Source organism: Pseudorca crassidens, chromosome 5, assembly GCF_039906515.1.
Source record: "Pseudorca crassidens isolate mPseCra1 chromosome 5, mPseCra1.hap1, whole genome shotgun sequence".
NCBI lineage: Eukaryota > Metazoa > Chordata > Mammalia > Artiodactyla > Delphinidae > Pseudorca > Pseudorca crassidens.
The window spans coordinates 43,415,993-43,431,635 of record NC_090300.1 but is presented as its reverse complement, the minus strand read 5'-3'; the positions used below and the strand labels follow the sequence as shown (position 1 = coordinate 43,431,635).

At 34.6% G+C, this 15,643-nt stretch overlaps 1 protein-coding gene and 1 pseudogene across 1 annotated transcript in view; one reads left to right on the top strand and one right to left on the bottom strand.

The window, feature by feature from the left end:
* Positions 1-15,643, bottom strand: part of RSRC1 (arginine and serine rich coiled-coil 1) — a 451,481-nt gene that overhangs the window by 324,192 nt on the left and 111,646 nt on the right. Inside the window, exon 5 of the mRNA XM_067737138.1 lies at positions 5,650-5,823. Within this exon, the coding sequence (XP_067593239.1) occupies positions 5,650-5,823 (174 nt within the window). The remainder of the gene's footprint in view (positions 1-5,649; positions 5,824-15,643) is intronic.
* LOC137225427 (large ribosomal subunit protein eL39-like) lies at positions 10,195-10,385 on the top strand (annotated as a pseudogene).

Sequence of the window (15,643 nt, the reverse complement as noted above, 5' to 3'; positions counted from 1 at the left end):
TCAGGGAACTAAGATTCCACATGCCGCGGGGCAACTAAGCCCGCACGTCACAACTACTGAGCCCGCGTGCCTCAACTAGAGAGTCCACGTGCCACAAACTACAGAGCCCAGGCACTCTGGAGCCTGTATGCCACAACTAGAGAGAGAAAACCCGCACGCCACAACTAGAGAGAAGCCTGCGCGCCACAACTAGAGAGAAGCCCGTGTGCCGCAAGGAAGAGCCTGCGCGCCATAACAAAAAGATCCCGCACACCGCAACCCGCATGCCACGGTGAAGACCCGACGCAGCCAAAAATAGAATAAATAAATATTTTAAAAATAATAATAAAGTTAAATCAAATCCATCCAAATTCTACCCTTAAGGATGGCACTATGATTTAAAATCAATAGTAGAATGTCACTGGTGGCACTGACATTTACTCACAACTAATTTTTCAAGGAAGTTCATAAAATGTTTTATAGTGGATGACTATACTTTTTGGAATTTTATTAAAATGTTTCTAAAGAAGGCTCAGTAAGATACTAATCCACAGAAGACTCAAAAGGGGTGTACAATGTTCACAATCATCAAACCAAGTTGTAATTATGAGATGCCATGACAAGTTTCATATTTCTGATTTTTGACTCTCAATAAAAGCTTGCTTAAAATGATGTTGTTAATGTCCAGTTTCAATTTAATAACTCTAGTATTAATAAAATTTGTTTTCATATTGCAAAGACATGTCCTCAGAAAAGAAATATAATTATCTAATGATACACTGAATATTTGTTCTAAAAATTTGGGGGGGAAACTAATAAAAACAAACAAAATCTGTATCAGTATTTTAAAAATTAAATATTCTTAGAAACCAAATTTTATAAATGTAAAACATTAAAAATTAAAGTCATTAAACCTTTTTGATAAAATCTAAGACAAGGTTTGGTCGGTGTCTTTCTTATATTAATCTTTCACTCAGTGTTGTAAGGAAAGGCACCTTTTAATCCCTACAAACTCCTGATATCCTTCTAGTTTATATTAGGCCTCCCTTATTCAGCAAAATTATAAAATAAATAGATCAACTTATAACATTATAGACAAATCCTAATTATAATCATTCAAATGTTCCAGGAATTTCCAGAACTTGTACTTAATTAGCTGCTATTTTAAAAAGGTTTTTCAGAATTGCCTAATTTTATATCTTTTTTCTCAAAAGGCTAATAAAAAAAGCTCTTCCTTATTATTAGGCTCATAAATTCCTGCTTGAGCATTTCTTCCTCTCCTGCTTTTATTTTTCCCAATTTATAAAATATTCCCTTACCATTATTGTACCTACTCTCCTTGCTTTATATTTCATAAATGTATGCTTTATGTTCTAACAATATTTATAAATATTGATATTTTCAAACTGGTTTGATAAAAACAAAGATTGTTATATATAAAGAAACAGAATCACATGAGTTTTTATTTTCTCTTATGCGAGGAAGCATCTAGGTTATTTAGCACAAGCTAAAATATCTGTCATTGAGTCACACAATCACAATGAACTAATACGTCTAAGTCCAAATTCAATCATTTGTGAATGTTTTTTCCTTTCTCTCCACCTACACGTGTTCTTAAAAAAAATAATAAAAATTTCAAAAGATCCAATAAAACCATCACAAAAATACATTTAATTAAGGTCTAGAAATTTTTTGTCGTTTTATTAAATATAATTAAAACTAATTCTAAATAAACAGATTAAATGCTGACGTGGGAAAGTAAGGAAGAGAAAGGAAGAAAAGAAGGAATCAGTCTTTTACTAATGACAGATTTCTGACCCGATCAGAGAAAACAAGGCACAGAAAATTCTTTGTTTTCCTTAGCTATTTTCCAGGAAAGTTTAAGCAATAGCATATCACTTGATCTCAAACACTATATATCATCATCAATAATCATGGATTACTACAGAAATAAACATAGTGTACTATTAAGAGTCAAGATGCTGTTGTCAGTGAACCTGAATTAGAAAACTAACTCTGCCACTTATTTACAAGCCCTATGATCACAAGTGTTCATTTGTATAAATGGGAAAATAAAAGCACCTATTTCACTAGGTTATTATGAAAATTAAATAAGATAATACATAATGCTTAGCAAAATTTCTGATACCTAGAAAATATATTTAAATGTTAGATGCTTATTATTATGTCCACTGTAAGTAAAGCATTTTGTTCATACCTTATGTAGACCTGATCATAAAATTACTCTACTTGAGATTTCACTGGCTTCTCACTACCTTTAGAATTAACTCTCTCCTTAGCATAACATATACTCCAATAATCACCTCTCATCATTATTCCTCTTCTTCTCTAAACTAATCCCCATGAGACTTCAGTTTCTCAAATACGACATACCCACCTTGCTTTCCTCCAAGTATTTCCACATGGAGTTCATTTTGCATGCACCCTTCTTTCCCATCTCTTCCTTCCTTCAGTGTATAAACATCGTTTCTTCTGAGAGCCCGTCCCTAACATGCTGACTAATCTAGCTCAACCAGCTTAAAGTTCATGAAAATATCTTACAACCAAAATGTGTCAAGACTGAGGATGAAACCCAATGTGCTGAGACTGGCCTGTTGGAACAATAAAAAGGGCGCAGGTCTGCTTACCTCCGAACTTTTTCTTATATTAGCAATAAATGTACTTAATTGTTTAAGCCATATGTTGACAAACTACAAACCCATGGGCAAATATAGCCAGCTGCCCATTTTTGTAAATAAAGTATAAAACTTTACTGGAATACAGTCATGCCACTCATTTAGTATTATCTATGGCTGCTTTCATGCTAAAAGGGCAGAGTTCAGTAGTTGGCAACAGAGACATATGGCCAAGAAAGCCTAATTTATTTACTACCTAGCTCTTCACAAAAAGTTTGCTGCTCTTGGTTTAAGCTAGTTTAGTTAGGTTTTGTTACTTATAGCCAAAAGTACCCTAACACATAACAGTTAGTTTCCTACAGAAACATTCATCTGATTTTACTGTAATTACTTATATATCTTCCCTTCTATATATGCTTATTTTGCCACCTGCATGAAATCTCCAAGTAAGACTAGCCTGCCGTTATGTCCCCATTACCTAACATATACTTGACAAATAGAAGGCATTCAAGTATTGTTGACTGAACAAGTGAACAAATGAATGAATGAGCATATCTGATCAATACCCAATAAATATTTATGAAAAACTACCATGTACATTAGGTACGCTGAGTAATACAAAAGAGTATAAGACCCATGCTCTGCCCTGAATGGCTTAAAGATCAGGTTTAGGAAATAAACATGTAAGCTGTAAAAAATATATATAAGTTATTTCTGGAGCAAAACGGGGTGTATCTGTCATATATAAATACTACCATATTAAATGTATACATCAACCCCCCCCAATCCTGATTTCAGATCATACTAAATGGTATGAATTCATGTGGCCTTAGCACTAATCAGAAGGGAGGGCACATTGACATAACACCACCCTGTACTATGGTCCACTAAAACCATGAAGATGACTAAATCAGGCTACTCACAGCTTTTTGGCATCAGTACTCATGGCCCTTCAACTGACACTTCTTGTTTTGACCTTGTTCATTGCCTTTGTTGAGATTTAAGAAATAATGACAAATACAACATTATTATCTTGTGAACCTGTCATCTAGTAATCAGTTCCTTGAACAAAATCAGCTCTGAGTGATGGCAGAATCTAACCTGTAAAGCTGGTGCCAACCTTCAAAATTAATGTCACCATATGGAACCCTTTCCTGAAGCCACCCGACCTCCCTTTTGATTCATGCTCTCATTTTTCCAACCTTTAAAATACCCCAAATAATGCTTTATGTAATATCAACTTCACACAACTGTGTAAATATTATTCTAAAAAGTAAAACTTGGTGAAGTAGAAAGCAAAGATTTAACGACCAGTAAAAATCATAGTCATTTCACATAGTCGTGTAATATCTAAAGTGTAAACCAAAAGGAGGAGGAAAAAAAGAACAAGGAGCACAGATTTCCTTGACTGATGTAATTTATTCATCCTCTTAGTCCATGTTTTCTTAGAAAACCTACTCTACATCTTCTCTTCAACTATCATCCTCCTGACTTTTCTCCCTTTATCAACAGATTTCCCCCATATCCTCTCTGATCCTCACTCCATTCTACCAACTCTGGGTAAGTCAGGTTCCCTAAATTTACAGGCAGATATCCAACTCTATCTCCTCTCCTATAACATTCAACAGTCCTTAAAACTAGAAAAAGAACTCAGAATTTTTCAGGACCACAACTGCTCAATGTACATTAATGGCTATGGGGTGATCAGGGAAAGAAAGTCACACAATCATGTTACACTCTCCCAAAATCCACCACAAATTTATCATTTCAAAGAATATGTAAAAGCCAACAATCCAGGCAGTTTTATATAATATCACTGTAAACCTGGATTAAAAAATAAACACACAGACAACTGTGAAAAAGAGAGGGATGAGAAGAGCCCCATAAACTTTAATAAACTTAATTCTTCATAGAATCAAGATCTCAAGGAACCATATCCAAAATCTTGGTAAGCTCTTCAATTTAACACTGAAAAGTGATACACTAAAGATAAACACTTCTGTATTGAAGTATTAGAATGAACATATATAGGGTGTTGAAAGACTAACAAAAGAGGATAAATTCTAAGATGTTCTAAACACTTCATAGAATAAAAGATCCCAATGTCGGTTTGGAATAAAACAAACAAGAAGCTGTAATTTAAGCCAGGGGTCCCCAACCACCACCCCAACCACTGATACCGGTCTGCGGCCTGTCAGGAACCAGGTTGCACAGCAGGAGGTGAGTGGTGGGCAAGCTAGCGAAGCTTCAGCTGCTGCTCTCCATCGCTCCCCATGGCTTGCATTACCACCTGAACCATCCCCCCAGCCTCACCACCACACACCCGTCCATGGAAAAATTGTCTTCAACAAAACTGGTCCCTGGTGACAAAAAGGTTGGGGACCACAGATTTAAGTTACTAAACAAGATTTTATTTCACTTTAACATCTTCTAATTAAATAAACTGTTTTAAATGGACTTCAACCTGCAAACAGACAAAACTAGAATAACTGTTTCAATGATATCAATTCCAGAAAAAATAAATTCTGGGTCCCATATGCATATACACTCATCTAACACGTACATATACCTTAATATCGACCAAGTCCTCATTCTACACTGAAAGAGGTCTAACCAACAGTAAATCACGTGGTTCCCTCCCTTCGTTCCATCTTTATCCTTTTCCCCTAACAGTTTTACAATAAGCTAACAGACATCTTTAATTGTAAGTAGTCTTCAAATTTTAAATATTGTATTCATGATAAAGAACATGGAGCTTTCCTAACAAATTATGTAAATTTTCCTTTACTAACATACTAAGTTTTGAAAGTGCTATTTGTTTCTAAGATTTGTTTTGTAAATATTAAATGAAAACAGGAATAGAAAGGAAGCACAGTAAAAATCTGAGGTAACTATTCTGATTTGTCCTTTCTTTATTCTCTACTATATTCTCCTATTTTTTCCATCTTAGAAAAACCTCAGAAGATGAAAATTTAGTTTGATTATTGCTATGGAATCACGGAGTCATCACTGCTTTAGATCTGCTTCAACTTACCCACGTTTGATGCTGTGTAATTCCTTGTCCTTGCCTTTATCCTTTTCCTTTTCTCTTTTCTCCTTATCTCTGCCTTTACGTCGTTCTCTATCCCGAGACCGACTACGTGTTCTTCTGTGACTGGACCTTTCACTGCTTCGACTATGGGAACGTGGACGTGGTCTTGATCGGGACCTACAGTAAGTAGATTTCATTATATACGTTTAGTGTACATTTTGTATTATGAAATAAAAACATCCTTAAAAATTGTCTGAAAGAAAAGGATTTAGTTTTAGTTAAGGACTCAGTTAAATAACTGTTTGAAGCAAGCATGTAAAGATGATTCTTTATGAATAAGTACTCTGTTAAATGACATGAGGGAAACATATGTGTCAGCTTTACAGGAATATAAGGTTTAGTGTTTGTTTAATCAAAAAAGTCTTAAAGTTCAAATCAAATCTTCATTACTCAAATCTCCTCAAGATAATATAACAAATCTAAATGTATATTCTAATCTGCAAGGATTAGGGTCTTCCCTATCCCTACAATCTCTACTTTCTATATTGATTCTACCTAATTTCCTATTTCTAATTGTTAGAATAAAACTATTCCTCTACTCTACTATAATCCAGCTATTCTTTGCATAAAATGAAGGACAGTATTAGGATATATTATGTGCTTTTACAAAGTAAAGATTTTTAGGGGCTTCCCTGGTGGCATGGTGGTTGGGAGTCTGCCTGCCGATGCAGGAGACATGGGCTCGTGCCCCGGTCTGGGAGGATCCCACATGCCGCGGAGCGGCCAGGCCCGTGAGCCATGGCCACTGAGCCTGCGCGTCCAGAGCCTGTGCTCTGCAGTGGGACAGGCCACAATGGTGAGAGGCCCATGTACCGCAAAAAAAAAAAAAAAAAAAAAAAAAAAAGATTTTTAGATCCTACCTTACAGTATTGACAAGAAAGCCTCTACCAGATTGATGATCCTATAGAAACTATAAAAAAACAACTAACTGAAGTCACTGAATAGTGACCAAAAAGAAGGCACTAACCTTAAAAAGGAACAAAATCTTACTATATACATATGCTGTTGATTTATTTAATGTAATTTCAAGCAATTAGATTATGAACCAAAAATGATGAGCAATGCCAACACTTGGAAAAAAGAAACAGCAGTAAGAAAGTTTCCCATTTTATCAGTTGCTTTTCTGAGGACAAGCCTAAGTCTGTGCCATGCAGGAGAGCTAAAACTCTAACAGAAAACTTTCAAATTTATGGCCTGAAAACCCAGAACAAAGACTCAAGGCAACCATCGCAAAATGAAAATGAAAGGGGAATCCTGGAAAAGAGTCAGTTAAAGGAGCCAAAAATTGTAGATGTAAACTCTATTCAAATCTCTGGCTGAACCCTACATCATGCATGTGAAGGGCAAACTCCAAATAGCTAAGGACGAAAGAACTGAACTAAAATTTCAACTGCCCGAAAGAGACTGAATTGTTGTAATTTTAATTCAACTAAGTTAATTCCCTGCTTTAAAAAAAAAGTAAACCAAAAAATCAATCTTCTTCAGAGGAATATAACAGAATCCAGAGTACTCAAAATATGACATTCACCATGTCCATGATAAAATACAAAATTACTAGGTATACAATGAAATATGAAAAATGTGAGAAAAGATAGTCTATACTGAACAACCCTGAGATGAGCCAGATGTTGGAGTTAGCAGGCAAGGATTTTAAAGTAGTAAGTATAACTATGCTTGTAATGAATATAATGTTAAGAAATTTTAGAAGACAAACTAGAAGTAAAAAAAAAAATTCTGTAACTGAAAAATAAAATATCTGAAATTACCATTATGCTAAAAGAGATCTGAAGCAGATTGGTAGCAACAGAGGGGAAAAAAATCTATGTACTTGAAAACAGATAAATCAAACTTTTCCCATCTGAAGAACTAAGAGGAAAAAAAGATTGTTAAAGGAAAATAAAAACAGATCCTATAAGATCTGTGTGACAACATTCAAGTGTCTAACATGTTTATTTAAACTCATAAGTAGAGAAAATAATGAGATAGAAATCAATTTCTTTTTAAGTGGTGGTCAAAATTTCCCCAAATTTAGTGAACAAAAAATGTACAGATTCTATAACTTTAGTTAACTCCAAAATAAAAATATGAAGACCATGATTAGTAAATCCATAGTCAAGCTGATGAAAACTAAAGATAAAGCGAAATCTTGAAAGTGTTCAGAGAAAAAATGGACACATTACATACAAAAGAACAATGACATGAATTACTGCTGGCTTCTCATGAGAAACAATGACAATCAGAAGACAGTGGAACAAAATTCTTAACATGGTGAAAGAAAAAAAAAATCAACCCAGAATGTTATACCCAGCAAAAATAAGTGTTCTACTTACAAAAATAAGTGTTCTACTTACTTCTGTTTTCTTGAGGGATATTTTTGCTGGGTATAAAATTCTGGGTTGATTTTTTTTTTCTTTCACCATGTTAAGAATTTTGTTCCACTGTCTTCTGATTGTCATTGTTTCTTATGAGAAGCCAGCAGTAATTCATGTCATTGTTCTTTTGTATGTAATGTGTCCATTTTTTCTCTGAACACTTTCAAGATTTCGCTTTATCTTTAGTTTTCATCAGCTTGACTATGGTATTAATAGTCACGGTCTTCCTAACACCATACACAAAAATAAACTCAAAATGGATTAAAGACCTAAATGTAAGGCCAGACACTATAAAACTCTTAGAGGAAAACATAGGCAGAAAACTCTATGACATAAATCAGAGCAAGATCCTTTTTGACCTACCTCCTAGAGAAATGGAAATAAAAGCAAAAATAAAGAAATGGGACCTAATGAAACTTAAAAGCTTTTGCACAGCAAAGGAAACCATAAACAAGACAAAAAGACAACCCTCAGAATGGGACAAAATATTTGCAAATGAAGCAACTGACAACGGATTAATCTCCAAAATATACAAGCAGCTCATGTAGCTCAATATCAAAAAAACAAACACCCAATCCAAAAATGGGCAGAAGACCTAAATAGACATTTCTCTAAAGAAGATATACAGATTACCAACAAACACATGAAAGGATGCTCAACGTCACTAATTATTAGAGAGATGCAAATCAAAACTACAATGAGGTATCATCTCACACCAGTCAGAATGGCCATCATCAAAAAATCTACAAACAATAAATGCTGGAGAGGGTATGGAGAAAAGGGAATCCTCTTGCACTGTTGGTGGGAATGTAAATTGATAGAGCCACTATGGAGAACAGTATGGAGGTTCCTTAAAAAACTAAAAATAGAACTACCATACGACCCAGCAATCCCACTACTGGGCATATACCCTGAGAAAACCATAATTCAAAGAGTCATGTACCACAATGTTCATTGCAGCTCTATTTACAATAGCCAGGACATGGAAGCAACCTAAGTGTCCATCGACAGATGAATGGATAAAGAAGATGTGGCACATACATACAATGGAATATTACTTAGCTATAAAAAGAAATGAAATTGAGTTATTTGTAGTGAGGTGGATGGACCTAGAGTCTGTCATACAGAGTGAAGTAAGTCAGAAAGAGAAAAACAAATACCATATGTTAACACATATATATGGAATCTAATAAAAAAAACAAAAAATGGTTCTCATGAACCTAGAGTCAGTACAGGAATAAAGATGCCAACATAGAGAATGGACTTGAGGACACGGGGAGGGAGAAGGGTAAGCTGGGGCGAAGTGAGAGAGTAGAATTGACATACATACACTACCAAATGTAAAATAGATAGCTAGTGGGAAGCAGCTGCATAGCATGGGGAGATCAGCTTGGTGCTTTGTGACCACCTAGAGGGGTGGGATAGGGAGGATGGGAAGGAGATGCAAGAGGGAGGGGATATGGGGATATATGTGTACATGTAGCTGATTCACTTTGTTATACAGCAGAAACTAACACAACATTGTAAAGCAATTATACTCCAATAAAGATGTTAAAAAAAAGTAAATCAAAGACCTTTTTGAGATAAAGGAAAAGTAAAACATAGTCATCAATAGTTAATAATATGCATTAAAGTACGTACTAAAGTAAGTTTTTCAGGCTAAAGAGAATGATAAATGATGGAAACTTGGACCTTTAGAAAGGAAATGAAGGCCACTAGAAATGGTAAATATATGGGTAAATATAAAAAATGACTTCCCTTTAGTTAAAATACATATGTACTTAAAGTAAAAATTACAGTATTTTACTGTAGGGTTTATAATGAAAGTGGATATAGTACATATAATATCTACAGAATAAAGTATGGAGCACGTAATTAACCTACACAGTTAGAAAGCTTTTACACTTCATGTGAACAGTGAAACAGTAACTCTAAGTACACTGAAACATACTTAAAGTACTGAATCGTAAGGGCATATATGTAATCCTTACAGTAGCCACTTAAAGGAAAAAAAAGAAATGAAATGCAAAGAAATATAGCTAAAAAGTCAAAAGATGAACTAAAAGAAAATTCTTAAAAATATTCATTAATCCAAAAGGAGGCTGGAAAGGCTCACATGTCTTCTCAGAAGACTTTCAGGATTGAGCAATTCCTGGCCAAGAAACAAAAGTAGAATTGTCCTATTCCCCAATGGATTCAGATGAAAACAAGTAATAAATCGAGTACACCTCCACAATGAGACACTGGAGAAGAACCAAGCTGGGTCTAAATCACACAAGAGATGGCACAAATATTTATGCTGTATGAAAGTCACTTACATCTTACCCTATCACTCTGAAAGCATACACTACTATCTGGACAGTTGGGTGCGTTTTATTGGGAAAATGATTTTTCTCTTTGTTTCTATGTTTCTGCACTAGTAGGTTGGTCCAGTAATAAATATGTGAGATCTTTTGTTTGAGAAGGGGAAAAAAAGCCAAAGCCTGTCCAAATAAATTAAAAAGCAACACACAACTATAAGCTATCTACAAGATATGCACTTTAAATATAGACACAGATTGAAAGTAAATGGCTAAAATTAGATATATCATGTAAACAAAAATGGCTGGAATGAATATATTAATATCAAATAAAGTATCATCCTAGACACTCAGAAACTAGGAGTATTACCCCAAATAAAAATGGATACTTCATGATGATCAAAGGGTCAGTTCAAAAGTAGAAATCATACAAAATCTTTATCGGGCCACAACAGAGTTAAATTAGAATTCAGTAACAATAAAACATACAGAAAAAAAACCAAAAGTGTAGAAATTAAATAATACACTTCTTAACAAATCATGAGTACAGTAAGAAATCACAAAAAAATTAGAAAATATTTTGAACTGAAAGGCAATAAAAATATAGCATATTTGAATTTGTGTGATGTAACTAATGCAATGCTTAGAGGGAAATTTATAGCTTTAGATGTTTATATTAGAAAAGAAGAAAAGTCTAAAACCAATTACCTAAGGTTCCATCTTAAGAAGCTAGACTAAGAAGAGCAAAGTATATCCAAAGTAAGTAGAAGAAAGGAAACATTAAAGAGCAAAAATCAATGGAATAGAAAGCAATAAAGAAAATTAACAAAGCCAAAACCTGGTTCCACAAGAATATCAACAAATTTGGTAAATCCCCAGCTAGACTGATCAAGCAAAAAAGAAAACAGCAAACACAAATTACCTAAATAAATAAAGCCTGTGGATAAAGAGATCACATAAACTAGTCCTGGGTACTTAGGACATATGTAGGGCTTGAAGAGAATTATATGGATTTCACTGGTAGTATGTTCTGTCTTCTTTCATCCTTAGCTGGTTCATTCAGTGAGTGAAGAGCAATACTGTATCATTAGATCACAAACTTTTTTTTTAATATGCGATTTTGAGAAGTTACAATATTTATTGCTAGGAATGTCAACATGGGTTTATTATACTAATTTACAAAGGTTAAATTTCCTTCATTTTCTCTTTGACTACTCCCTCTCAATTTTGACACATGCTTCTTTCCACATAAAATAAAGTTTTAATTTATCAATGATTTATTGCCCTCACAGACATTATCTATTCATTTTTAATGAAATCTTTTATTACATTTGGATATGTAAAAATTTTAACAGATTATTCTAAAATCTCTGAAAAATAATCAATCAGACTAAAGTTTTCTGATTAAAAGAAAGTAATAATAATAATAAAAATGAAGGGGGCCTTTTTTGTGATAATCAGAGCCACTACATATACAGTATATACACACACACGTTATGTTATCTTAATTTGGTTCTACATTATGCTTCTGGCAATTACTTTTTCACTTAACCAGTGAAAATATAGTGTAACAAAAGACAAAGAGTTAAATATTAGTTTAAACTCTAACAACAAATCCCTAAGAGCTTCTTTTTTTTAAATAAAACTTTGAAGTAAGCTCATTTCTTAGTGGTTTGTTACTAAGAAAAATATACTGTTGGACAAAATGTGCAATCATTTGTGGATTACTGATAAGGTAGATTTTGGTAAAATCATGTTTTCACTGTATCTTAAAAATTAAATGTATATGCTCTTAATATACCCAAAGCTACAGAAGTATTAAGTTAAAAAATAAAGAAATTCTCATATAATGGTGTCCTCAAACAAGTTACTTCCTCTCTGGGCATCTGTTTCCTCATCTACAAAATGTTGATAATAACTACCTTTCAGGGTTATTATAAGGATTAAATAATAACACCAGGGCTTCCCTGGTGGCGCAGTGGTTGAGAGTCCGCCTGCCGATGCAGGGGACGCGGGTTCGTGCCCCGGTCCGGGAAGATCCCACATGCCGCGGAGCGGCTGGGCCCGTGAGCCATGGCCTCTGAGCCTGCGCGTCCGAAGCCTGTGCTCCGCAACGGGAGAGGCCACAACAGTGAGAGGCCCGTGTACCGCAAAAAAACAAACAAACAAATAAAATATAACACCAGTGAATTGTGAGATAGCAGACAGGTGATTTGGGAGTAGGCAGGCAATGAGAAAGAAGTAACTGTGGGAGGCGCTAATCTAAATGAATGAGTAAAATCTGATTCAAAGAATATGAAATGTTTCTCTCATACCACAGCTAATCCAGTAAAGAGAAGTATTCTGATTCTGATAGACCTTTAAAATCTTAAGGTTGGCATAAGGATTACTTAAATTTCAATATATTTCTTTTATATAGGAAGGTAAATAATAATAATCTTGGTTAAAGATTATCATCTTCTCCACAGGAAACCCTCAGCAGCCAAATACATGCATGATCTTCACCAGTTTGCTACTAACATGGAAATCGTATCACCTATCATCCAAGCCTTTGGAAAATAAAAGGGGATTTTTTTTTTTTTAGAGTCCAGGAAGGCACTATAACATAAGGACAACAGGCCTAAATTGGCTTTGTCCCAGAGAAACCAGAAAGTAGGATCACTCTATCACTATCATAGCAAAGCTAAATACCACAATTAGAGGCCTTCTATCAATTACTATCTGCCTCACTCTCCCAACAGCAACTACTTTCCTAAGCTCTACTCCTCCCAACTTACCCAATACCTGAAATAAACTCAATTATCTCCAAACTCATCTCATGGTTTTCCCTAACACAAAGATTCCACTGTAGAAAACATATGCCTACCACTCTCCAAAAATATTCTGCTCATTATGTCTCCATACAAGCAATACATGCCAGTCTGGAATATTCTTTTATAAATGTTGCTGATGTGCCTCAATGACCTAGACAGCAATAGCAGATCTATAATTTAAGTTACCCATGATGTCAAATTGAAAGAAAGTAATAAGTTTTAAAATATCACAGCAATGTCTTAATATTGATTATTTCAATTCTCATATTGTAGACCTCAACTTCGTTTATAGGCTATAAGAAGAAAAAATGACTCTGAAGAGAATAGGGAAAAGATAGCAAAGCCAAAACACAGTTTTTGCAACATTATTAAAGGCTGTAAAAAGGACCACAAAATCAAATACAGAGTTTAAATGAATTAAGCTGCTGACTTCTTTTCAGTCATGAGAATTACTTCAAACAATTCTGAGTAAAACTCACTTCCTAGACTATGAACAACCCCATTTACTTTATTAAGTAAATTTAATTACATATTTGAAGGCTCTCCACTAAGAACAAAGTAAAGAGTAAAGAGATTTCCTACTCTGACCAGACAAACAAAAAAGTCAAAGAAACTATACTAAAATTTAGAATGTTATTTTTCCCTCATTCCTTAAATAAATATGTTTCTGATAAATCACTCTAGAAGTCTCTAGAGTACCAAAGCCAATATGGAGATATATTATAAGCAAAGAAACATTTGATAAAAAATGTGGCACTCTAGAACACACAATATATAAGCAATAAATGGACAGCAAGATGTCCTATTATACCAGATAAATGCTTTCAATATCTACAGAATAGGAAGAATCACCATAACATCCCTGAATAAAATGAATTACTGCCCTCAAAAACCGATTTGTCAAGTTTCTTAATTGGCTAATAAGTTCTAAACACATGTAATCAAAATAAATATCCTAATATTTTATCTTTCAAAAACAATAACTACAATACTTCAAATAGTCTCTTAAGTAGAGTACTAGAAAATAAAGACTACATTTACCATAAAACAAAACTACAATTAAAATTATACTTAATATTCTTACATTGAATAAACTAACATGGATTCTATGTCAAGATGACATTTTGAACTCACACATCTACTTTTGTCGCCAACCGAAATTGAACTAAAACCGTAACAACAAGGGGGATTTTTTAAAAGGACCTACACTCTAGGACAGAGATACACTTTTGAAAAGGGAAGTGTCCACTGGTAGCTTGGTGGTGAAAGAAAACTAAAAATCAAGGGGCTGAAGCTCAGGGCTCTGTAAAAACAAGATGACATCAAAGGATCTGAAAACAGACCTGGCTTTTCCCATAGTTTCCCATTTATTAAAGAAACTCCACCTCACTGAATTAATAATAGTGCAGTGTCATTCAAGAAATCTTACAAGTCACCCAAAACCTTCAGTCCATCAACTGAATTTTCTGTTACTGCCAACCCAGGAAAATTCTGAACATTATCATGAACAACAACAAAAAAGAATCTAGGGAATTCCCTGGAAGACCAGTAGTTAGGACTCCAGCTCTCACTGCCAAGGGATCAGGTTCAATCCCTGGCCAGGGAACTAAGATCCTGAGAGCCGCACTGCATGGCCAAAAAAAATAAAAATGAATCTATCATCCATACAAAGCAACTATGAGAAATGAATCAAAGTTGGAACCAAATTTGTCAGGTGATACAAATACACAACACAAAAAGTGAAGAAGAGACTATAACATAACATTCCAACATTAATTAAACACAGCATATAATAAGAAACATAGGCATTACTGATAAAAGAGCCAAGAAAAAGAAACTTTAAAAAACAGTAATTAAACACAAAAATAAACAAATGGGACCTAATGAAACTTAAAAGCTTTTGCACAGCAAAGGAAACCATAAACAAAACAAAAAGACAACCCTCAGAATGGGAGAAAATATTTGCAAATGCAACAACAGACAAAGGATTAATCTCCAAAATTACTGAGCTCAATATCAAAATAACAAACAACCCAATCAAAAAATGGGCAGAAGATCTAAACAGACATGTCTCCAAAGAAGACATACAGATCACTAAAAAACACATGAAAAGATGCTCAACGTCACTAGTTATTACAGAAATGCAAATCAAAACTACAATGAGGTATCACCTTATGCTGGTCAGAATGGCCATCATCAAAATATCTACAAAGAAGAAGTGCTGGAGAGGGTGTGGAGAAAAGGGAACCCTCTTGCACTGTTGGTGGGAATGTAAATTGGTACAGCCACTATGGAGAACAGTATGGAGGTTCCTTAAAAACCTACAAATAGGGCTTCCACGGTGGCGCAGCGGTTGAGAGTCCACCTGCCGATGTAGAGGACACGGGTTCATGCCCTGGTCTGGGAAGATCCCACATGCCGCGGAGCGGCTGGGCCCGTGAGCCATGGCCAC